Here is a 23,800-nt window from a genome sequence, read left to right as displayed (position 1 = left end):
GAATAGTTTCAGAAGGATTGGGGTCAACTCTTCTCTAAATGTTTGGTAGAATTCACCTGTGAAGCCATCTGGTCCTGGACTTTGTTCATTGGGAGATTTTTAATAACTGATTCAATTTCAGTACTGGTAATTGGTGTATTCATACTTTCTGTTTCTTACTGGTTCAGTCCTAGGAGTTTGTACCTTTCTAAATTTGTCCATTTCTTCTAGGTTGTCCATTCTATTAGTGTACTGTTGTTCATGGTAGTCTCTTATGATCCTTTGTACTTCTGTGGTGTCAGTTGTAACTTCTCCTTTTTCATTTCTGATTTTATTGATTTGGGCATCTCCTCTTTTTTTTTTATGAGTCTGGCTAATGGTTTATCAATTTTGTTAATCTCTTCAAAGAACCAGCTTTTAGTTTCATTGATTTTTTTCTACCTACATATCTTTTCAGGCAGACATAATTCAACCCATAACACCTCCCCTTGAAGCTGATCCAGGGTGCAGCTGAGTTGAGCAGTAACTTGACTGTGTGAAACACCACGCAGCCTTCCCCAGCTCAGTGCTCCCGAGGCTGGGTGAAAGCTGGGGTGAGGAGAGGTGTTGCTTCTCTCCTCCTACCAGAAGCCAGCTTTCCCATCGCGCTCCCACAGCATCTGTGTCTGCCTGATCAGTAAGCCCAATCAGAATGCTCATCTTAACAGGCGTATGTATCTTGAACAGAAGAGAAACCTAAGAAAGGGAACCTCAGAAGTTGTTCAGGCAAGTGACGAGGCTGGGTGATCACCACTGTGTTAGTTGCTTGTGTCCCAGTATCTGAGTCCTTACTTGGCAGGAGAGAGCATTTAATAAGATGCAGGGAAAAGATCTGTCTCCATCGATTCAAACTCCCTCCGCAGGGGGTAGAATTTGACCATAGGAAGGGGAGGCAGCCACCTGATTTGATGGAAAATGAGTGGTCTTCATGCTCAAGCCTCTCAAGACGGTGCTTGGAAGTTAGTTTCTCTGCTTTATCCAGGAACCACTGGCTTTTGATTTTCTTAAACAAGTCCACCATATTTCTCTTGTATTACTGCTGTTCTGTCAAAGGATTAGGACATTTAAAATTCTTTTTAGGGCTTATCATCAGCCGTGAATTTAAAAAATCGACACCTCTGGCTGAGTGGAGGAGGAAGGAGTGGGGAAATGCCTGGTGGCCCATGCAGACCCATTCCACAGCCTCCTCTTCTGTGCTCGGTGAGTGTGCCAGACGCTTGGTGAATGTTCCACTGCCCTTCCGATGTGCACCCCACCTCTGCTGTCTCCCGATGGGGTGTCCAGCTGCAGAGGGCAACGTGGGAAAGGCAGGTCAGGAGGAGGCCAAGGACCCCGGAAGCTCAGGAACAAGGATGGTCAGCTCTTCCAGCGGGCTGTGTGCAGAGGCTCCTGGCAGTACTTCCCAAGGGAGCCCGGGAAGGTGCTCCAGCTGTTGGCAGGGTGTTCAGGAAAGGGGGATTAGGACTGGATGGAGGAACCCTCTGGTCTCCCAGCAGAGGCAGGGAGTGGGAGGATGTCAGAAATTCCATCTAGTATGACTAAATTGGGGCAGGATCCTTGGTAGTGGTTAACCAGAAACAGTTAACACCTAGGAGTCATGAAGAGAGTTTTGATCTGCAGGGTAGGGTTGGCCTGCCAGTGCCCAGTACCATCTGGGGGCTCTGTGCCCTAGAAACGCTGGGTTCAGAGTGGCCACATGGCCATTTTAATTAAGCCCAGTGTGAGAGAGGATTGAGACTCGAATAGCTCGGGGCAGCGAGTCAGACCAAATCTCGAGCAAAATCAGTCCATGGATGTGGATCTTTGTGCGCAGTGTGAGGCTGACTGTCTTCCGTGGGCCGCGCATCTCAAAGAGAGTTAGACGTGCCCTAGAGGGGGTTCAAAGGGCACATCCCCTTTGGGGAGGGTAGCAAAAGCCTCCAGAGAGGGTGGCATTGGGGAGCCGTGTCTAAGGCCCTTGGTGTCTAACCTGCACTTCTGTCTAAGAACAAGGACTAAGTTTAAAAGGAGGCAACTTGGGCTCTTCTCCACAGAGACTATGGCAAACATGGCAGTTATCTCTGGGGCTGTGTGACCTGAAAGCTTAAGTAGGTCCAAGTCGGGTAATTTAGGTTAATCCGTATCTTAGTCTATTTGGAGTGCTCTAACAAAAGACCATAGACTGAGTGGTTTAAACAACAGAGATTTCTTTCTCACAGTTCTGGAGGCTGGAGGTCCAAGATCAAGCTGCTGGCCAACTTAGGTGGCCGGCGAGGCTCCCCCACTGCCTTGCAGAAGACCGCCTTCTCGCTGTATTCTCAGTGAGTGTGGGAGTAGAGAGTAAGGTCTCTCTCAGGTCTTTTCTTATAAGGGCATTAACTCCATCATGGGGGCTCCACCCTCATGACCTCATCGCCTCCCAAAAGCCCCACCCCCCAGTACCACCATATTGGGGGGTTAAAGGCTTCAGCATATGGATTTGGGGAGGACACAGATATTCAGTCCATAATAATCCACATATGATAGACCAAGTGGAACAATTAAGAGGATTTCAGGAAACGGGCTATCTTTCTAAGCGTAATAGTATGAACTCCTATGAGGTAGGAATTATTGTCATTCCCATCTCACAGGGGAGGACCCTCCAGGACAAAGAGATGAGGAATTTTCCCAAGACACACAGCGAACAAGTGACAGAGTCAGGATTTGAACTACGTGGGCCCAGGGTCCCTTATGCTCAATGCATAATGATGCACTGTGATGCTGCCCAGAATGGGAGGGTACCCTGGGTACCTGGAAGCTGCTCCTTTGGGCTGCAGGCAAAGCCGTGATGCTAGGCCAGGAAGCAGGTGCTTTGGCCCACTGTGGAAATACTTACATTTTTAAGCTGTCTGTCTAAATTCAGTGACCCTACCAGAATCTAATTCTCACCTCAAAGGGATAGGAAGACATAAAATACTATATTTGATTCAAGTTAAAATCCACACTATCATTAAAAAAAAATCCATCTTCTGTCTCCATATTCCCTTCCTTTCCAAAGGTTTAGTATAGTCAACATCTACAGAGACAGAACAATCCATTCTCATTTCTCAGGCTGCAGGCTGTTCTCTGAGACCAGAAAGAGACCATTTTCAGTGTCCTCTGCCAGCCCCCTCAATAGTCCTTGGGGGGAAAAGGAAAGCCAGATACAATGTGCTGTCAACCCTTATTACTTTGCCATAAATGAACCATGTGTCCCTTGAGAAGTGGTTTCCACCTTGGCCACCCAAAGCCCTGGCCCTTTTCCACTACAATAACCAGGTCCAGTTTCCACAGGGCTGAGCCCTGGGCAGGGAGAAGTGACGTGTGGTCATGTCACACGGGAAGGAGGTGTGGTCAAGAAAAGGCCAAGTGTGTGCTTGTCAGGACACCCCTTAATGGCGACCAGCTATCCCACGGCCATCCCAGGCTCTTCTGCAGAGACCAGCAGACCAGGTGCTGGAGCCTTTGTGCAGATGAGCACGCTGCTGGCCTGGGGTCTGGAGAGGTGTTGAGAAGAAGCGGGGAGGGCACTGGAGGCCTTCAGAATCACTCTGTTCTGAGTTGCTTGCCAAGCAGGAAGCAGGTCAACAGGCCCTGGGGTGGGCTGGGCTGCTGGGCAGCCAGTGCTGGGGGGGACAGAGCAGCGCTGGCCCCAGTGCCGGGTGGGTGGGTAAAGGACCCTCACTAGGACGGCTGCTCCCCTGTAGTGGTGCTGGCCGTGGTGACGGGTCTGCTGGGACCTGTCTCAGCTTAGTGTATGCTTCATTGGTGCAGTCCCTTTGGTTTACATTCAGCCAGTGAACAGTTTTTGAGCCCCTGCTTTGTGCCAGCATCTGGCTAGAAAGGCAGAGGCAAAAGACAAAGTGCCCACCATCCAGGACTGCACAGGTTCGTGGGAATCGGCCCCTCCTTGGGGAGAGAGAGGGTGCAGCCTCAGGGCGCTTCTCACTTTGGGTGAGTGTGGCGGAGAGGGAGGTGCTACTCTCTTCGGGACACTTATAAACTTCCATTTGAAAATCCGCGCTGTTAAGGATGCCCCTCGGTGCCTGTGAGCCATGCTGACCTCTCTGTCTCCTCCTGAGAGCCGTTTTCCAGGGATAGGCTGAGTTGCCCTAGGTGCCCCTCTAAGGATGGGTGCAGAGCTCTGTGCTATCCAGGACAGCAGCCACTGGCCACACGTGGTGGTTGAAAACTTAAACTAAGTAAAATTTAACTTCAGCCCCTCAGTTACCTTAGCCATCTTTCAAGGGCTCGGAGCCAGCCGTGCTGGTGGCTGCCATATTGGAGGGGGTGGACACAGAGCCCTTGGCTGCTCCTGGAAGTTCTACTGGATATTCTTCCTGCACAGATCATTGCAACAGAGAGTGGCACACGCTGGGTGAGTGTGGTAAGTGTGGTACACGTGAGTGAGTACACGAGGCCAGACCTCACCTTGACCTCACCTTGCCCTGGGTCTAAGGACCCTTTCTTCTCTTTGCTTGTATCTCCCCAGTGTCTTCTCATCCACTCTGTGGCTTCATTTATTCTTCAGAGATGTTCAGCCTAGGCTGTGTTTGTACCACCCAGTGGATCTCAATCTGCATTAGAACCCCCTGGGGCCTTGTTAAAAGACAGATGCCTGGGTGAGGGGAGGGTATAGCTCAGTGGTAGAGTGCATGCTTAACATGCATGAGGTCCTAGTTTCAATCCCCAGTCCCTTCATTAAAAAAATAAATAAGTAAGTAAAATAAATAAATAAATTTAATTACCCCCCCTCCAAAAAAAAAAAAGAAAAAAAAGATGCTTGAGTGGGGAGGGTATAAGTCAGTGGTAGAGTGCGTGCTTAGCATGCAAGAAGTCTAAGGTTCAATCCCCAGTACGTTCATTAAAACAAATAAATAAATAATCTAATTACCTCCCCCTACAAAAAAAAATTATTAATAAAAAAAAGACAAATGCCTGGCCTTCACCCCTAGTTTCTGATCAGTAAGACTAGGGTAAGGCCAGAGAAGTTGCATTTCTAACAAATTTCAGGGTGACATTGATGCTGCTGGTCTGGGGACCACACTTTGAAAACCATTGATAGGGTCCAAAGAATCACATTCACGGATTCATTCATTCAACAAATATTCGTTTAATGCTACCACGTGCCAGGTGCTCTTTCTGACGTGAACAGCCAGGCCAGGTCCCTTTCAGGAAGGAGAGACAGATGGTAAAGAAACCTGTGTTGGGTGGTGATGAACGTTAGTAAGAAGGATAAAGCGGGGTAAGGCGAGAGGCCTCACGGACAGGTGACACTTGAGCGGAGACCTAAAAGTGGAGAGAAGGTATGACTCTGGCCTTTCTGACCCTCTTTTTGCTCTGTCCTCACCTTTTTAATCTGAAAGATGAAGGGAGAGGGTATAGCTCAGTGGTAGAGGGTGCGCTTAGCATGTGTGAGGTCCTGGTTTCAATCCCCAGTCCCTCCGTTTAAAAAAAATACTATAGAAAAAAAAGAAAAAAATTTTTTAATTAAAGAAAAGAATGAAAATGAGAGTCATGTTAAAAATCAAGGGCATCAGCCTACTCAATAGCAAGGTTTTGAAGACAAATTTCACTGTGTATATACGCATTTCATTACAAAAAGCAGGAGGCTAAAGGCCATAGATTTGACTCCAGCCTGCATTTCTTCCTTTGAGTCCCAGCAACTGAGCAGTGTGAAGAGCCCCTAGGGATACACAAACAGCTCAGCAGCTCAGTAACAACAGCAACAACAAACCCCAACCCACTAAAAAAAATGAGCAGGAGACCTAAACAGATGTTTCTCCAATGAAGACATACGGATGGTCAAAAGGCACATGACAACATGCTCCACGTCGCTAATTAGCAGAGAAATGCAAGTCAAAACTACAGCGAGGTATCACCTCACACCAGTCAGAATGGCCGTCATTAGAAAGTCCACAAACAGTAAATGCTGGAGAGGGTGTAGAGAAAAGGGAGCCCTCCTAAAATGTTGGTGGGAACAGAGTTTGGTGCAATCATTATGGAAAACAGTATGGAGGTGCCTTAAAAATCTAAAAACAGAGTTACCATATGATCCAATAATCCCACTTCTGAGTATATATCTGGAAAAGGCAAAGACTCTAATTTGAAAAGATACACGCACTCCAGTGTTGATAGCAGCACTATTTACAATAGCCAAGACATGGAAACAACCCTAAATGCCACTGACAAATGACTAGATAAAGAAGATGTGGTATGTTTATACAATGGAATACTACTCAGCCATAAAAAAGAATGAAATAATGCCATTTGCAACATGGATGGACCTAGAGATTATCATGCTAAGTGAAGTAGGTCAGATAAAGACAAATATTATACAATATCCACTTATATGTGGAATCTAAAAAAGTGACACTAATGCTCTTATTTACAAAACAGAAAAAGACTCACTGACAGAAAACAAACTTATGGTCACCAAAGGGGAAACTGGGAGGGATAAGTTGGGAGTTTGGGATTTGCAGATACTAAGTACTATGTATAAAATAGATAAACAACAAGGATCTACTGTAGAGCACAGGGAACTATATTCAATATCCTGTAATAGCCTATAATGAAAAAGAATACAAAAAAGAATATATATATATAACTTAATCCCTATGCTGTACTCCAGAAACTAACACAACACTGTAAATCAATTATACTTCAATTAAAAAACAAGGAGTCCCTGGGACTAAGGAAAGGGCCACCAGGAGCCTGTATCCCCTTGCAGATGATGCCTTAAGACCCCCAGTCCATATGGCCCTTGCGCATTTCCAAGTCTCTTTCCTGCCCATCCTTCTCAGGCCAAAAGATACCTGTGTAGGGGTGGGGTGGGGCGGGCAGAGCGTGCCTGGGACCTGGGACATCCACGCATAAGTGTCTGAGTGTCCTACTGATGGGGGACAGAACTGCCATGGGAAGGAAGGGGCCGGACCTGGCCAAGGCTCTGTTTGCCTTCCTGTCCTCGGTTCTGCAAAGATCAGGGGCAAGCCTGTCAGCCTGAACTAATTAGCCGAATGCTCCTTATCTCTACCAGCTTTGGGTCCAGGCAGAAGAGCATAGGTCACCAATGCTTATCGACCATCGCTGGAAAAGTAAGCACATGCCAAAGGGACCGTAAGTCAACTGCGGTCCCTTCGTAAGTAAGGACAGCTCCTGGGTGGGATTGGTCCTCTTCTAAACACAATCCTTTTGACCAAGTGCAAACTGAGTGGCTTTAACCCCTAATTTTCCTTTTCAACCTGTGATATCTTTTAGGCTCAACTGTCTCAGGCCTTAAATGGCGTTTCCGATAAGGCAAAAGAAGCCAAGGAGTTTCTAGTTCAGCTGAAGAACATCCTGCAGCAGATCCAGGTGAGCATGGCTCCAGCTGGGAGGGGAGTCCGTGCAGGACGTTTATATACGAGATGTACCAGAGGAGAGGAAAAGTCCCGCAGCAGGAATTTTTCAGGGTTAAAGATGAGAAGGCTTAATTGTCCCACTGCCTAGCCTCGGATGTTCCAGACAACACACACTCACTCCATGGACACTCACGTGACATCTGAGAGGAAAAGGATTTCACATGAACTCAGAGAGAACCATAGAACGAGAGCTGGACAGAAATAATGCAGTGTCCTGAATGTACGCGGTATCTCCGTACAGTGCTTTTGTTCCAGTACATCAACATTTCACAGCATCATTTATAAATGTACTCATTCACCGAACACCCATGCTGTATCACATACTGAGCCCCACACAGGTCAGTAAGGCGCAGTCCCTGGCCCCAGGAGCTCTGCCTGTCAGGGAGAGAGCACACATTGTGTGCTCTGTCTGAACGCACGGATCGTGAACCCATAAACTGCTGCAGTGTCTGGTTGGAGGAAAGGGACTGAGGGCACTGAATTCTTAATCAGACAGTAAAAACCGTTCTTCCTGGTAAGTCGAAGTGCAGAGTTCAGCCAGCAGGCATTTCCAGTCGTGTGGCTGATGTGTTAGGGGCGCCGGATGCATTCGCTGGGTGGGGCTGCTATCAGGAAGCACCATAGACTGAGTGGCTTCAACAACAGGAACTTCATCTCCCAGCTCTGGGGGCTGGAAGTTCAGGATCAAGGTGTCGGCAGGTTGGACCCTCCTGGGGCCTCTCTCCTTGGCTTGTCGCCGGCCGTCTTCTCCCTGTGTCCTCACATCGTCCTCCTTCTGTGCCTGTCTGTGTCCTCATCTCCTCCTATAAGGACACGGTCATACTGGATGGGAGCCCAGCCTAGTGACCTCGTTAACTTATCTCTCTAAAAGCCCCGGCTCCCAGCACAGCCCATTCCGAGGTCGTGTGGGTTAGGGATTCAGCTATGAACTTGGGGCAGGGGTGGGGAAGGACACACGAAGCCCACGACATGAGGTCTGAGTCCGTGCTGATCTTACAGACTTGGACGGAGTCTTTTTTTTGTTGGAACTGAAACAGGTCCTGTAGCAAGAACACCATCTTTTGTTGGCCTTACTCTTTTCTGACAATAAAAAGCAAAAGTCTGTGTTATAGGAATTTTGGAAGGTAGAGAAGAACAGGCAGTAAGAAAGGTTCACACATCTTTCATCCCCTGAGGTGACCACCTCATCATTTTGCCATGTTGTTCCATTACTTTAGACACACACACACACACACACACACACACACACACAGTGGATGGTGGGATTTTGCTTGCACACACTTTTAAAAAGTAGCTGCTTTTTTTTCTTAACAGTCTCTCATGAGCCTTCCCCATGACCTTGAAAACTCTCACAAATGGGGTTCGAATGACTGAATATTCCATCAAAGAGATGCGCTGAGATTCACATTTTCACTGTTTCAAACTGCGTATCAGTAGGGCCAACTCCGGGTGGAGACCCCTGTGTCTCCAGCCCTCGCCAGATTCCAGCCCGTCTTCTCCCTAAAGCTCTCTGCTTCCCACAGGAGAACGGCCTAGATTATGAAGCTTGCCTGGTGGCTCAGTGTGACGCGCTGGTTGATGCTTTAACCCGGCAGAAAGCCAAACTGCTCACCAAGGTTACCAAAGAGAGGGAGCACAAGCTGAAGGTAGGTCCCTGGGCGACCGACACCCTCAGTCCCATCACAGTCCCTGCCCAGCGTGGGGTGCAGCGTGCCGTGGGCACTGGCCAGTAACAGCTGAGTGAATGAGCGAATAAATGATGGCAAGGGGGAGCTAAGCCAGCTGCCCGGGGCCTCCTTGCACTGGAGTGACTCTCCCTGAAGCAGTCGGCACCCCTGCTCTCCCCTCAAAGCTGGAATCAGACACCTGAATCCTGCCGTTTTCAAGTCAGAAGTCCACCCTCTCCCACCTCGTCCGGGCCCCTGCTTTCTGTTCTGGTTTTGCAGAGCAGAGGTGGCCACGGAGGGTGATGAAGCCTGCTCTGCTCAGGTCTCTGGCTTTGCCCCTTCTTCATGCCCTCTGACATCTGGTGCCCTCCACGGTCCGCGGTAACAACCCAGCCTGTGGCCACCACGGGAAGGGGAGGGTTTGCCCCATGCCCATCCTCCCCTGATGAAAATTATTGTGGGTAAGGGGTCACCATGGTCCTCCGTGAAAAAATTCACAGGAGACTCTGGAGTCACAGCATACAGCAAATTTTCTTAGTTAAAGAAACAGGTCCGGGGGAGGGCGTAGCTCAAGCAGTAGAGCGCATGCTTAGCATTCACGAGGTCCTGGGTTCAATCCCCAGTCCCTCCTCTAAGAATCAATCAGTCAATCGATCTAATTACCTCCCATGCCAAAAAAAATACATATATTAAAAAGAAGAAGAAGAAACAGCACCAAAGGGACCAGACCTCTGTGGACAGAGAAGGGCTTTTTACATCCCTAGAGCTGGAATTTTCCAGTTGGTGAGTGCGCATGCTCACTCCACCCCATTTGCCCGTGAGGAGAAGGGGGGACGGGGCTTAGTGATCTTTTTGCTGGTCTTTTGAGTTTCATGTTTTGAATTCCTCATTCCCCTAACCTGTCTTGCCCTGACTATTCAGTCCCTATAAAAAATGACCGACTTCATTGTCCGGCACTCCATCTATTTTATAGACATTCACCAACTGAATCAGAAAATATTATTTTCAAGGAAAGAAGGAATGAGTGTTGGGGGTGATCCACGGTTTACACACAAAGCAGCTGAGCCCATGGAGTCATCACCCAGCGAACAAGAACTGCGGGGAGAACTGGTCCCAAGGAGAGTTTCAGACGGTGCACATTCCCTGCTTTCTCTCCAGAGTTCAGGGAGTTTGCTCTCTCGGATGTGGTGACCCTGCTTGTTGGGGAGTGGGTCCATCTGCTCCCCAGTCAAGGGGGCACGTGGAGCTCAGTAATGGAGCAGCAGGAGGAGAGGGTGCCAGGCCATCTGGACCAGCGCCACCTCCTGCGGCGGCCAAGCTGCTCCTCCTCTGATGGGACGGTCATTGGGGATGCTTTTCACTGCAGATGGTTTGGGACCAGATCAATCACTGCACCCTGAAGCTGCGCCAGTCCACGGGGCTGATGGAGTACTGCTTGGAGGTGATGAAGGAGAACGACCCATCCGGGTTCCTGCAGGTGAGCCGGCCCCGGAGGACCCTGGGCGGGCGGCACGTCCCTTCTCCACGTCCAAATGCGCCCAGGTTCTAGGAAGGTCCCTGCCAATGACTTGGAGTAGAGCAGATCCTCCTCTGCCCAGTGAGTCCAGAAAACCGAGGTTCTCATCTCAACTCTGCCTCTCACTAGCCATGACCCTGACTCTGTCATCCTCAAACGAGGAGGTCAGACGTCATGATCTCTAGGGCCAAAATGCCACGCTTCCGTGCTTTGACTTCCAGAAACCCCAACTCAACCTCTTCCCTACAAGTGGGAAAGGACGGTCTTGGCCAAACAAGCTGGAGAGATTGCGCTGGAAGAAGTGAGTTAGCAGAATCCACATCCTTTGGGGTGCAGAGTCCCACAGGCCTGGACAGATGGCCGCTGGCAGTGCAGGCTTGCCAGGCAGCCCTCCCTCAGCCAGGCTGACTCAGGGTCACAAGCGTCTCTCAGGACTGTGGCCATGATTCAGATGGGAGCTCAGTCCTCCGTCTGTGGGGAAAATGATGAATCTCCTTAATTAGTCCCCAGGAAGGGGACCCTGAATCATGGCTCTCAAGGGGCAAGTGCAAACGTCTGAATGAGCAGGACTTTCCAGCTGAGGAGGGCAAGCTGTGGGTTTGAGGCAGTGAGAGTCTAGAGCAGAAGCTGCGGAACAGCTTGGAGGAAACACACCAGGAGGGAGGGAGCTTCACAATCCTGGGGATGAAGGAGATGCTCTCAGACCCTGGGACAGACTCCTAGTATGGTTCACTTTGCGAAGCGCTCCGTCTGGCCAAAGAGGTAGAGTGACTCGTGCTTTTGTATATTTTTTAAAAGTATCATTTGTTTCCAAAAAGGTTTTGGCCTAAAACAGCAAGTGCTTCTTTACCTGGAACACGAGGGCACTGTTAAAAGATGATTTAAACGATACAGTGCATTTTTATTTGCCCTGGGTCATGCTGGCAGTGGTCGTGTCTCCTTCACCAGGGCTGGAGGACACGAGCTTAGCACAGCTCCTTCTGGCCCTGAGCCCACAGAAGCGAAACCTTTTCTCATGGCCTGCTGCATGATTCTTTCCCCTGGCACATCGAAACCCTACACTATGTGCTTCCTTTCAGATCTCCGACGCCCTGATCAAGCGTGTCCAGGTGTCCCAGGAGCAGTGGGTCAAAGGCGCCCTGGAGCCCAAAGTGTCTGCGGAGTTTGAGCTGACCTTGGACAGCGAGCCACTCCTGCAGGCCATCCACCAGCTGGACTTCATTCAGATGAAATGTAGGGGTGAGCGGTGCTTGGCCCGGTTCAGTCGGTGCCTCTCCTGGGAGAGGCATCCACTCTGCGGGGCCACACAGGGCCATCGGAGAACTTGGGACACTGGTGTGGGGCAGCTTGGGAGGGAGGGATGCCTGAGCCAGAGTCTCCCCATCTGTGAAAGAGGATCGTCCGTTCCTTCAGAGATACCTAAGGCAGGTCTGCCCTGTGCCAGGCACCACCTTAAGGGCTCAGGACATAGACACCCTCATAAGGCTGAGCAGATATTCTAGAGAAGGAAATAGACAATACACAAACACATCTGTAATATAATAATATAATGCAACTTAAAAGTGGCAGGTGCTACGAACAAGGTGCTTTTTGAGAAGAGGGCAGACGTGGTGGGGCGGGGATTTTGAGGTGAGGAGAGAGATGTTATATAAGGGAAGAACATCCTGGGAGGCAGAGGGATGACAAGTGCAAAGGCCCTGAAGCAGGAATAAGTTTTCTGTGCTCCAAGAAGAGCAAGAAGGTCAGGGATCGGGGAGGGTATAGCTCAGTGGTAGAGCGCCTGCTTAGCGTGCACAAGGTCCTGGGTTCAATCCCCAGTACCTCCATTAAAAATAATAATAGTAAGTAAGTAAATAAACCTAATTACCTCCCCCTTCAAAAAACAAAATAAAAATAAGGCAATTAAATCTATTTTAAATCCTGTTTTTAAAAAAGTAAGCATGCAAACTAATAAAAAGTAAAGTTGAAAACAATCACAGAAGGTCAGGGGTAAGAACAGAGTCTAGAGAAGTGAGTTCAGAGAGCCATGGGGGCCACAGGCTAAAGGTTAAGTGTAGTTTGCACAACTCGCCCCAGGTTGCAAAATTAGTGAGTGAGGTCATCCTGCCCCTCCAGAGACATTAAGGGTACATTCAGGAGACGGAATAAAGCTCTTTGGGGTTTTGTTTTGTTTTTTTAACATTTTTTATTGATTTATAATCATTTTACAATGTTGTGTAGTTTGGGATTTTTTTTTTAAAACCAAAAATATCAAAAAGGTGAGTACCACACCTACAGAATCTGTAAACTCAAGAAAATCTTTATTTGCAAAACGTGGTCATTTTTATACTAAATACAGTGAGTCTCTTGTGCATCTTGGGGCTCACTCCCACACTGTTTGCACCTCCGGTGAGGTTTAGAAATGCCACCTGCCCTGGGTGTAAATGAGACGTGGTGCTGAGGAGAGGAAGGAACCTGGTGGAGGGGAGGGCCTACAGCAGAGGAGGGGGCTCTGGAAAGTGGGGGCGCTGACGGAGGTGGCTTAGAGCTGCTCCAGATGCTGCTTTGGACAGGATGGGGGAGTGGAATGCACAGATGAAGTGACATAGGGATGGAGCTAGGACTCCTCCGTGCTTGTAAACCGAGGTCCAGGGAGCCAGGCTGCACGGAGCCAGCCCTGAGACCACGAATGTCAGAGTGGACTATATTTACTTCTAAAATTGCCTGAACCTGAATACAGCTAAAGAAATAAAAAACATTCTCCCAATGTCATCTTCATAGAACTTATGATACATTTGACTCAAATCCCTAATTCCATGGATTTACTGCCCGATGCTCTCAGATTGCCTCTCCTTCCAGGATCTACTTTCCTGGTCCAGCCAGAGGTGGAAATGTGTCTTTGCATCCCCTCAACCCAAACAGCACCTTCCCAGCCCCTGGTGTGAGCTGCTCGCGGGCCCCTCGGAGAGGGTCCATAGAGGCGGTGCTGTGGGGGGAGGCACGTGGAATCTGGCTCTGCTGCAATTCCTCCTGAGCTCCACGTGGGGCCGAGAAACAAAACCAGTGATTCTCAGTGGGCAGGTGGGGAAGCGGTAAAGGACCGCTCTTCCTCAGGGCTACAGACTGGAGGGGTGGAGGCGTCTATGCCTCTCCCGCATCCCAACCCCAGATTCCAGGACCCTCTCCGGGGTTGAGACGTGTGGTCACCCCAGCCCGCCTGGGGACTGAGGTTCGGGCTGAGCTGTGCCCACGTGCAGCTGGGAGTGACCCCAGGGTGACCACCTTTCGTTCTGGGATGGGGGCGGGGTCCACGCACCAGGCGGGAGTTTGTGCACTAAAGCCAGCCTGTCCCCGTCACAGTGCCGCCAGTCCCCCTGCTGCAGCTGGAGAAGTGCTGCACGCGGAACAACAGCGTCACACTGGCCTGGAGGACGCCGCCCTTCACCCACAGCCCCGTGGATGGCTACATCCTGGAGCTGGACGACGGCGACGGGGGGCAGTACCGGGTGAGGCCCCGCTGCTTGTTTTGGGGCGGGGAGAGGCTAGCACTGCCCCTGCCTCGGGACCAGCCCCAGGGGCTGCCCTTACTTCTGATGCCACCAGCGAGGGCATCGGCCACAAGGACAGAAGTCTGGTTGGTGGGTGTGGACAGAGGGCTGGTGGGCGTGGACACGGGGCTGTTGGGCGTGGACAGGGGGCCGGTGGGCGTGGACGGGGGTTGGTGGGCGTGGACAGAGGGCTGGTGGGCGTGGACAGGGGGCAGTTGGGCGTGGACAGAGGGCTGGTGGGCCTGGACCCAAGGCTGGTGGGCGTGGACACAGGACTGGTGGGCGTGGACCCTCTGAAGATGGGGCTTCTCTACCCAGGGCTGGGTCTGGGCAGGCAGGGGTGGCGGCCACAGAAAGTTCAGCTTGAGTTTTCTGTGAAGACCGACACAGGTCGGAGGCTGAGGTAGAGCTCGGAAAAGGTCACCTGCACATACCTACTTCCCAGTTAGCCCCAGAGGCACAGCCGTATGGAGTCAACGCCCTCCCACACATTCCCCGCTCCCTCAAGGTTCTATCACACCTTGCCTTGCCTGGTTCAGTAATTAGCTTACCTGGCAAGGCGCTCCATGTGGGAAGACACTTTATAAGTGGCTGTTGGGTTGGGGTGACATTCATGTCCCCAATGATGAAATACCTGGGGACAGTAAAGGCTCTTAGTGAGCCAGAAATGCATCTTCTAGTCCCACCAGGTGGTCACCACCCTGGACAGCTCCCCACCACAACCCAGAGCCCCTAATAGGACTCTACCTTGAGATCTCACGCAGTGAAATTCAGGTTCCTGCCAAGTTGTTTTGTTGACATGAACACCAGGGAGCACCAACTCTGGGTGCTCCGAGAGCTCCACCTGTCTGTCCCCAAGAAGACCAAATGAAGGCTCATTCTGACAAGCCACTGCAAGCATATCAATTCACATACTTCTTCTCCCTGGGAGGTGGTCAGCGAATCTTGCCAAAGGTCTAAATTCCTTTTGTTTCTCTCAGAGGGATTTATGTCTATGTTGTTTCATTTTTTGTTTGAAAGACACCCCCACAAGAACGTCAGAGTTGGAGAAATAACTGCACTACTCCTTGGGGATTACTGAGTCCCTGGGAATATGGGCTCTATGGAGAAGTGAGAAGCTGGGGTCGCTACGGCCAGGAATAGCAAGTGGGTCATGCACTGGCTCCAGAACCTCAGCCATCCTGGCCGTGCAGATGAGCTAGGAACTGAAGGAGCTCCTTGACCCACTGGGAAGAGAGCTGATGGTTTTGAAATGGAAAGAAAGAGGAGATGGTTTTGAGACATCAGAAGAAGCAGTCACCAAGCTCAAGTGAAGATGGTTTCTCTCTTTGAGACATGTCTACTCATAAAAGCTAGATCCAAGGGCTAGAATGTATGAGGGTGGGAAAAGCATGGACTCTGAATGCAGACAGACCTGGATTTGAACCCCAACTTCTAAACAGATTAACTGTGATCTTTGGCAAGTTCCCTGCCTTCTCGGAGTCTCCTTATGAGTAAAATAGCAAAAAAAAAAAAAAAAAAAAAAAAAATTGTGTCCCAGGGTTGTGTGAGAATTAAGATGCCTTATATAATGCCTGGCACACAGCTATTATTATTAATAACCTGGAAAAACAAATGAAGGGCAACTTCCCATAAGTAATCAGGCAGGAAAGATGTTTTAGACAAACTAAGCTGAGAACAAAGATGTAGGTGAGGGGGTGTCAACAGGACAAGGGTAAGTTTGAAGTAAACGGGAAACAAAGTCAATGTCTAGAAACAAATCTTGGGGTTCGATGCAGAAAAGTCACAGCCTCTGGGGAGGCCAGGGGATAAAAGCAGCTCAAGGGGCCCAAGGAGTAGGAAGATGCAGTGGAAGAAGATGAGGAGGGGGCGGGGTACCCCTCTCACCCCAGAAGGGGTTCCAGCCCAAATCAACTTGAACCACCGGTGCCTGGTCACGCCCCCTCCTCTGTTTTTTCCCATCATTTGTGATGATCCTTCCTTTAAAACACTGTTTATTTTGTTTATTTAGATCCTTAACTCATATTTTCTAACTTAAATTCCCATGGGAAGCCAAGAATCTCTTGTTGCTCCAATTGAAAAGGAGGTGAGGTTTTCTGCACCCCTATCCCCATGGAGGGGTCAGCACCCCCGGCCTCCGGAGTCCTGTCCATTAGGGCTGCCCCCTGTGGAGGCAGGACATTCTCGGGTAGTGTCCCAGCTGCTGCACTGCACACCTTCCCATCAGCCAAGAGTAAGGGTTTGTGTCCAACTTGGACATGGCCTGTGAGCCGGCCACCACTCACCCCAAATCTCCTTGTTAATAACTCTGTTGGGGCAACAGCACTTCTGACGTCAACAGGTGGCTAAGAGAAATTTTCCAAGTAACTGAGGCGCCTGATGAGCCATCTGGGTCTCTTGCAGGAGGTGTATGTCGGCAAGGAGACCCTGTGCACCATCGACGGTCTGCATTTCAACAGCACCTACAATGCCAGGGTCAAGGCTTTCAACTCCTCCGGCGTCGGGCCCTATAGTAAAACGGTTGTCCTGCAGACGTCCGACGGTGAGTGCTGGGGTGTCTCTGGGGCAACAGATTCAGGTGCTGTGACTGAGTTCCACAGGCCCAACCCATATCCATCCCAGGGATGGACAGACGGACAGACGGGGGTGGGGAACTCGTGAGGTGTGAAGGAGTGGAGGAAAGAAGAAGTGAGACGTGTCCATCTTCTCCAGTCCTGGCCCTGCTCCACTCACCTCGTTCCTTGCATACAAATCCCTCCCCACCAGCCACGAAGGAAAGAGAGTCCTTCACCCCATTTGCTGGACCTGGGAAGGGAGCCTAGGAGCTGAGAGGCTCTGGGAGTCTAAACTCCCACTTCCCAGGGGCCGAGAGCAGGTCGGCCAGTCCCAGAAAGGAGGAGGTGCCCAGCTGCCAGGTGGGAATGCCTTCCTCCGGGTGGGAACCTACCCCTCAATTACCCTGGCACCAGAGCTCAGATCTGAGGTTTACATGCCTTTCAGGTTTCAGGTAACAAGAGCACATGGACATTCCCTTGGATTTGGAGCATCTGAGTCCTTTAGCATCCAAGGGAAATTTGATGAACACAGAGAGGGAGTGTGTGTGTGAGAGAGAGAAAGAGGATCACACGGGGAAGAACATTTGATGCTGGGTACCTACTTCCTGATAGACGTCAGTGAGTCTATGTCTCTGAGCCGAGGTTACAGTCTGCCAGTGAACTCATCCCCTGACCCTGCTCCTCTTGCCCCCTTCCTCTCCAGTGGCCTGGTTCACGTTTGACCCCAACTCTGGGCACCGGGACATCATCTTATCCAACGACAACCAGACGGCCACCTGCAGCAGCTACGACGACCGGGTGGTGTTGGGCACGGCGGCCTTCTCCAAGGGCGTGCATTACTGGGAGCTGCACGTGGACCGCTACGACAACCACCCGGACCCCGCCTTCGGGGTGGCCAGGGCCAGCGTGGTCAAGGACATGATGCTGGGCAAGGACGACAAGGCCTGGGCCATGTACGTGGACAACAACCGCAGCTGGTTCATGCACTGCAACTCCCACACCAACAGGTGCGCACGCGCAGGCCCCGCCCCGCCCTCCGCCCGCGTGGGGACTTTGGAAATGCCTTGTGCGACCGTAGTCTCTCCTGCTGGTCCCAAGTTCAGGCATCAGGGATGGGAGGGGCAGTGTTTTCAGCCACTTTGGTGTCCAGTTTCCAGGGAGAAGTGAGAGTATGCAACAGAGACTAGAGCAAAGCAGGTGGGCATCCTGCCGCCAGCAGGCGGCGCGGCGAGTCCACTGCTCCTCCGCTCTGGTTCTCTTTCGGGTCTGCTCCCCTTTCTTTCACACCCATCGGCGCAGGCAAGTCACTGCAGAGCGGCTCCCCCAGACCACGCCCACTGCCCAGACTCCCACCAACCCCGACCAGGGCCACGCCCACTGCCCAGACCCCACCCCCACCCCGACCAGGGCCACGCCCACCACCCTGCCGCTCAGGCTCTGAGCAGAGCAGTGCCCACCGATAGGCGGGCCTGGTTGGAGCAGGCCCCGTGGTCCAGGGCACCCCCAGCACTGCCTCGCCCTGACGCTGGCCCTGGGAGTGCTGTCACCAGGGTGGACACCGGAAACTCCTCCTGGGGAAGACGGGCCCTCTGGGGCTGCCTTGGGAGGATGCCCGCAGTACCTGGGCTCTTCCACGGACTTGTGGTGTCTTGGTCTCTATTCTCAGACACAGAGAAGGCAGTGGCCTCACCCTCCCACCCTTGGTCAGGGCCCTCCCTCCCCTCCCCCCAGGGATGCGGTGCTCACACTTGGCCTCTGTGTGTGTGGAGGGGGGTGGGTTGGTGGACAGGGGGATGGACAATCAGGGCCGGCCTTTGCCAGGGAACCCAGAAATGGTGGGTTATGGCTATTGGAGCCACCTCCTCACTGTGGAGTCTCCTGCCAAGGGCCATCTCCGCAGCAAGGAGAGGCCAGGGGCCCCAAGGAACCAACCTCACTGGGCTCCAGCCCCGAGCAAGGTCAGCTCTGGAGGCTTTTCTGCCTACTCTCCCACAGCTCCTGCAAATGGCCCCAGGAGGCCTGGTCTGGGGCAAGGACTTGCCTGTGGATCCCCAGGGGAGCTGGAAGCAGTCTCCCCCCCACCTGCCTTTTTACCGGCAGTGACCCCGTCTCCAGAGGCCTGGGGGAAGAGTAGGCAGCTATCTCTGCACCCTCCACCTGAGCTCAGCAGGCGGAGTGGGCACTGGGCCTGCCCCAGGCCCCTGCTCACAGATCCCTCAGGGGCTGGGTCCAGGCCCACCAGCTCCTTTCTTGCTTTCTTAGGCCAAAGCAGCCCCCAGATACCCTATGATGACAGGGAGCATTTATTGAGCACTTACTTTGTGCCCCATGCTGTCGGAAGCACCTGGCTTACATGCTTTCATTCAGTCCTCACAAAAGTAAGAGGGTTATTGCCATTTTGCAGATTATGAAATTGGGGCTTAGAAAGGTTCATGGTGGCCCAGATCACAGGGCTAACTGGTGGAGATGTCAGGTTTAATTCAGGATCCCGGCTACCGTGTGTTGTGGGGCCTGGGAGGAGGAGGGGAGGGCAGAGAGCTTGCTGAGCGGGGTTGGATTGGGTGAGACCAGGCTGGGCTTGAACGGGACTTAGTCCTGCGCCCCAGACTCATCGCTACCGCCACCCGGTGGTCAGTATCTGAATAGCACCAACAGGCCCAGCTCTAGTTCCCTTTCCCACCTGCAGGATTCCGCCCTGGGCCCCAGCCCACCCTCCGGGAAACCTGCCCTCTAGAAAACACCCTTCCAAGTCCTCCTCTTCACTTTCCCATGGTCTCTGCCCACAATCAGCTCTAGCTGACCACTCATTCTCAATCAGGAAAGGACAAAAATGGATTTTTTAAATCAGAGCAGAGCAGCCCTGGCCAAGGCTGACCTCAACGCCAGCTGAGGGAGGGGAGAGTCTGATGGACTCCAGGGAGGAGGCAGGTGACAGTGGGGCCGGCTTAAAGACGCCCTGCCTGGTGGCTACGAATCCCCACCACCGTGAAGTGTAACATCCCAACATTTGTCAAGAGCGTCCCCATTCACATCCTCAGGCTGCATGGCGGGTCACCGTGGGATGGCCAGCTCCCTGCACCCCTCTGGGGGCTGCGTTTTAGGTGAGGGTGTTCCCAGCATCCTTTCAGGGAGTCTCCTAAGCTCTCACCTACGTTCCCGGCAGGGCTTCCTGGTGACCTGGCTTCCTGGGGCGGGGGGCTTCTCTTCCCAGGACGGAAGGCGGAGTGTGCAAGGGGGCCACGGTGGGCGTGTTGCTGGATCTGAACAAGCACACGCTGACCTTCTTCATCAACGGGCAGCAGCAGGGCCCCACGGCCTTCAGCCACGTGGACGGCGTCTTCATGCCAGCCCTTAGCCTCAACCGCAACGTGCAGGTATCGCACATCCCCTGGGCCAGAGCCCATCTGGCGGCCCCCGGCCCCCACTGCCGGTGCACTGGGCAAAGCCTGGGCTCTGGCGGCCAGGTGTGTGCTGGGCTTCCAGGTGGGGGATGCTGAGTCTCCAGGCGGCTTTCTCCTGAGAGGAGAAAGAGAGTTGGGGAGAGACTACGCCTAAGGATTCCCTCCCGCGCTCCCTGCCCCTCTCTGGCTCCCACGTGAAGCAGGCAGCCTCTCAGGTCTGGGCACAGACCTAGGGGGAGTGCTGGCGGCTCAGTCCTCCGCAGAGACGGAGATAAAGTGGGAGCCCCATGAGGGTGTGATGGATGAAGAGAGAGCACCAGCCTTTGTGTCTAGCACCATGCTCCGCCCCTGAAAACTACAGGGGGGAAGGCAGAGCCCCACTGGCCCTAAATAGTATCACTTGCTGACTGATCGGTACCTCCACTCGTTTGCCAAAGGGCTTTGAGGCAGCCTGAAGTATGGGCTGTTCTTCCCCAGGTTAGTAGAGCAGATGTAGGAAAGGAAACAGGGCCGTGGAAAGAAAGCAGAAAGGAATCTAAACCATGAGCCCCTGTCCCACTGCTGCAGCCGAGCATTAGCCTGGCCCCGGCTCCTGGCGGCGGGGGCACCGTGGGGACCAGGCAGCTCTGCGGTTCTTGGGGCAGACTCCTCGGCCTGACATTAGTGACACTGATCCATGTGACAGACAGCAGACTGGCTGCTACCCGTGGTGACCCGAGCAGAGGGTGGCGCGTGGCTGCTGCGCTCTCTGCATGCTCAGGGTTCTCGGGGTGGCCCCTCCCACCCTCGCTCACCCCGTCTTCCTTTCCAGGTCACCCTGCACACCGGGTTAGAGGTGCCAACCAACCTGGGGCGGCCAAAGCTCTCGAGTAACTAGTGCCTCCCAGCTCCTGCTCCGCACGGCCACCCCTCAGTGTGTTCACGTGACCCCCAAGGGCAGCATGCCCACCTCTCGGGTGCCACCCAGCAGCCACTGAGCATCTCAGAGACACGTTTCCTTCGGGGGAAGGAGGATGGTCTGCAGGCCGTGCTCACTGAGGCTGCTGTCGGTAGCAAACACGGGTGTGTGTTTCCCATCATCCCACTCAGATGTTACAAAGATGAAGAAGGACCTTTTGCAAGGCAGTCAGGAGGCATTCGGGATTTCGTTTTGTTTCCTGCCGTCTGCTTTCAAGGCTTACCTTTTTGCAGGGTGCCGAGAGGAGAGCAGACTCTGAAACCAGCATCCTGAGAGCAGGAGGCAGAGGGACACTTGGGAAGCCCACATCCTCTGTACTGTGCCCCTGCTGGATGCTGTTCCTTCAGAGAACCAAGGCTACAGATTCCCATCTTTGCCAGGAAAAGTTGTCCTTTGGCTTTTTGGTCCTGGAGTCTTCCATATGTTTTGCCACTTGCAGACCTAATTCAGGATGGATAGAGAGGGAAATTAACCATTTGTCTTGATCTTTGCCTGTTGGATTGAACTATTGAGAACTTTTTAAAATGGTTTCCTTCTGTCCTTCATCAATCAACCAACCTCTCCTTCTCTCTCTCTCTCACACACAAACATACCCCATCACACACACCAGTCTGCCACAACTCATTCACTCAGTTTTTAAACACAAAAGAAAACACTGGAATCTGAATAACTATGTGATGTCTCCACCTGGTAATGATTTTCCAGGAGCTGGCTCCCCAGGAAGTTAGCTGCAAACCTGAGCTGCTCCTCTAAGCTGCATGACTCCCAGCCTCCTGCGCATATAAGACAGGAGACCCTGGGACAGCCTCTTACACTCAGTCCACCTTCACTTTGAGACCATCTACTGTCATCGTGAAAGCATCATGAGAGTAAGCAGGGACCCTGATGGCAGGGGAGGCTCTGGTGTGACAGGGCAGGCAGGACTCTGCAGAAGGCAGGAAACTTAACAATAACTGTGTTTCTGGTCTCCCAGCTTCCTGATGCGCTGAGTCCACGTGGCCAGGGCAGAGCTCTGGGGTGAGCCCTCCCCTCCTTGCTGGGAACGCTAACCTTCTCCCTTGAGTCCCACCTTGAGTTGTTTCCACCTCTCAGAAGGAGAGCCGGCTCCGGGTTCTGAGCCCAGAGCCTGCCCTCCCTGCAGAGCCTGTCCCCAGAGCGCCTCTCCCTGCTCCCCTGCCTCTTCTTCCTTGTCACTCGCCACCTCCATCTCCATCTGGTAGGAAGCCTTTCTCTCTCCCTTTTAACAAAAATTAATTTTATCAAGCATTTTATTTTTGAGGTTGAGGAGTAGCTTGTCTCTTTGCTGGATTGGATTCTGATAAAACTTAGCCTGTAAACCGGCACCAACTGTGCTGACTCGGTTCTGCCTGCTCATTCAGAAGCTGCACCTGCTTTCTGAGTCAGCTGTGCAGATCCTGTCCTCTATTCAGCAGCTCCGACAATCCTACCTCAAAGTCCATGCTCCTGGACCCACGGCTGCCTGCCCAGCTGCGTCCACAGGTGTGGCCGGCGAGGCCAGCCGCCCGGCGTCTACAGGAGCTGCCCGGTGCTGTGTTCGAGCCTCCGCCGCCCAGGTCCTGGCAACCATTGGCTTCGTGGAGCTGAGGTCTTGCCTCCTTGTTCTCACCCCTCGGTGATTTCCAGGGCACACAGAGGCGCTCACGTCCTATCCCGAAGCTCCAGCCAGAACCTGGCAGATGACGCTCACGACCTGGGCTGCCCGGGCTGCACACCCAGGTCCTCATCCACGCAGCTGCCTGTATCTTCTCTACTTCCACTTCCCTTTGGTCTCACTCCTCGGCCACAGCCCTGGTGGACTCGGCTTGGAGGGTGGGAAAGGTTCCTAAAGATTGAAAGACACACAGGAGCCATGGCCTTCCTGGGGCTGGGGAAGCCATGGCCAGCAGGTCCAGATGCATCAACTTTAGGAACCGTCTTTTGGAAAAGATGAGGCCAGCCTTCCGGGAGTGAGAGTATGGCTGGGAACACGGTGGGGAGGGGCCACCCGGCCGAAGTGGCTCTTATCCACAGAGTCTGCATGAAAGGCTGGGGAGCTCCCACGATCGTCACAACCGGGGTGACCCTGTGGCCCTGGCTCTGCATCTTTGGAGAAGAGCTGCTCAGGATCACCCGGGACCTGGGGACATCCTTGGGAGAGCAGCACCTGGGTCAGAGGGAGATGGAAAAGGAGAAGGGACGTTCCCATGATTCTGGGGCCTCTCTAGGAGGAACACGCCCTGTGGCTCAGAGAGAAGCCGCCAGGACTCCGTCCCCACCTGCAGCTGGCAGCAGCCCAGAGGCACTGTGAGTGCCAGGAACAGGCAAGCATCTACCTTTCCAGCCTCCTCCAGGGGCCCAAAAGCAATATGGCTGATACCGGGGACCGCACCGGGCTGTCCTGTGTACAGCCACCCCGCCTGTCCTCAGCACAAAACACCTTCCAGGAAGAAGAACGGACCTCAGGGAGAAGGCAGGTCTGTGCTGCACACCTGTGTTCTTGAGGGACCAGCAGACCAAAGACAGGCCTGGTCAACAACCCACGGCCTATGTCACCCTCCCAGGAAGCCCTAGGATTCCAAGTAGAAGCGAAAGGCCATGGGCTTCTCGCCTGCCATCGATTTCCCTGCTCCTCTAACAGGCGGTGACATTTTTGTACATAAAAATGACGTCAAAAGGATGCTTTGGTCAGGCTGGCTGAAGGATGACTTGGTGTTCATCTGTCAAGCAGTTTCAGTGAGACAGGAATTTGAAGTAATTTAAA

The 23,800-nt window shown here is 52.5% G+C and overlaps 1 protein-coding gene across 1 annotated transcript in view; it reads left to right on the top strand.

Moving 5' to 3' along the window:
* TRIM67 (tripartite motif containing 67) overlaps positions 1-21,592 on the top strand; it is a 43,391-nt gene extending 21,799 nt beyond the window's left edge. Inside the window, exons 2-10 of the mRNA XM_032491831.1 lie at positions 7,273-7,368; positions 8,939-9,061; positions 10,449-10,559; positions 11,678-11,837; positions 13,938-14,083; positions 16,529-16,667; positions 17,384-17,687; positions 19,892-20,054; positions 20,893-21,592. Of these exons, the coding sequence (XP_032347722.1) occupies positions 7,273-7,368; positions 8,939-9,061; positions 10,449-10,559; positions 11,678-11,837; positions 13,938-14,083; positions 16,529-16,667; positions 17,384-17,687; positions 19,892-20,054; positions 20,893-20,958 (1,308 nt within the window). The 3' untranslated portion in view covers positions 20,959-21,592. The remainder of the gene's footprint in view (positions 1-7,272; positions 7,369-8,938; positions 9,062-10,448; positions 10,560-11,677; positions 11,838-13,937; positions 14,084-16,528; positions 16,668-17,383; positions 17,688-19,891; positions 20,055-20,892) is intronic.
* The last annotated feature ends 2,208 nt before the right edge of the window (positions 21,593-23,800 follow it).

The sequence above is a fragment of the Camelus ferus genome, chromosome 11, assembly GCF_009834535.1.
Source record: "Camelus ferus isolate YT-003-E chromosome 11, BCGSAC_Cfer_1.0, whole genome shotgun sequence".
Lineage (NCBI taxonomy): Eukaryota > Metazoa > Chordata > Mammalia > Artiodactyla > Camelidae > Camelus > Camelus ferus.
This window is presented reverse-complemented; position numbering and strand designations above follow the sequence as displayed.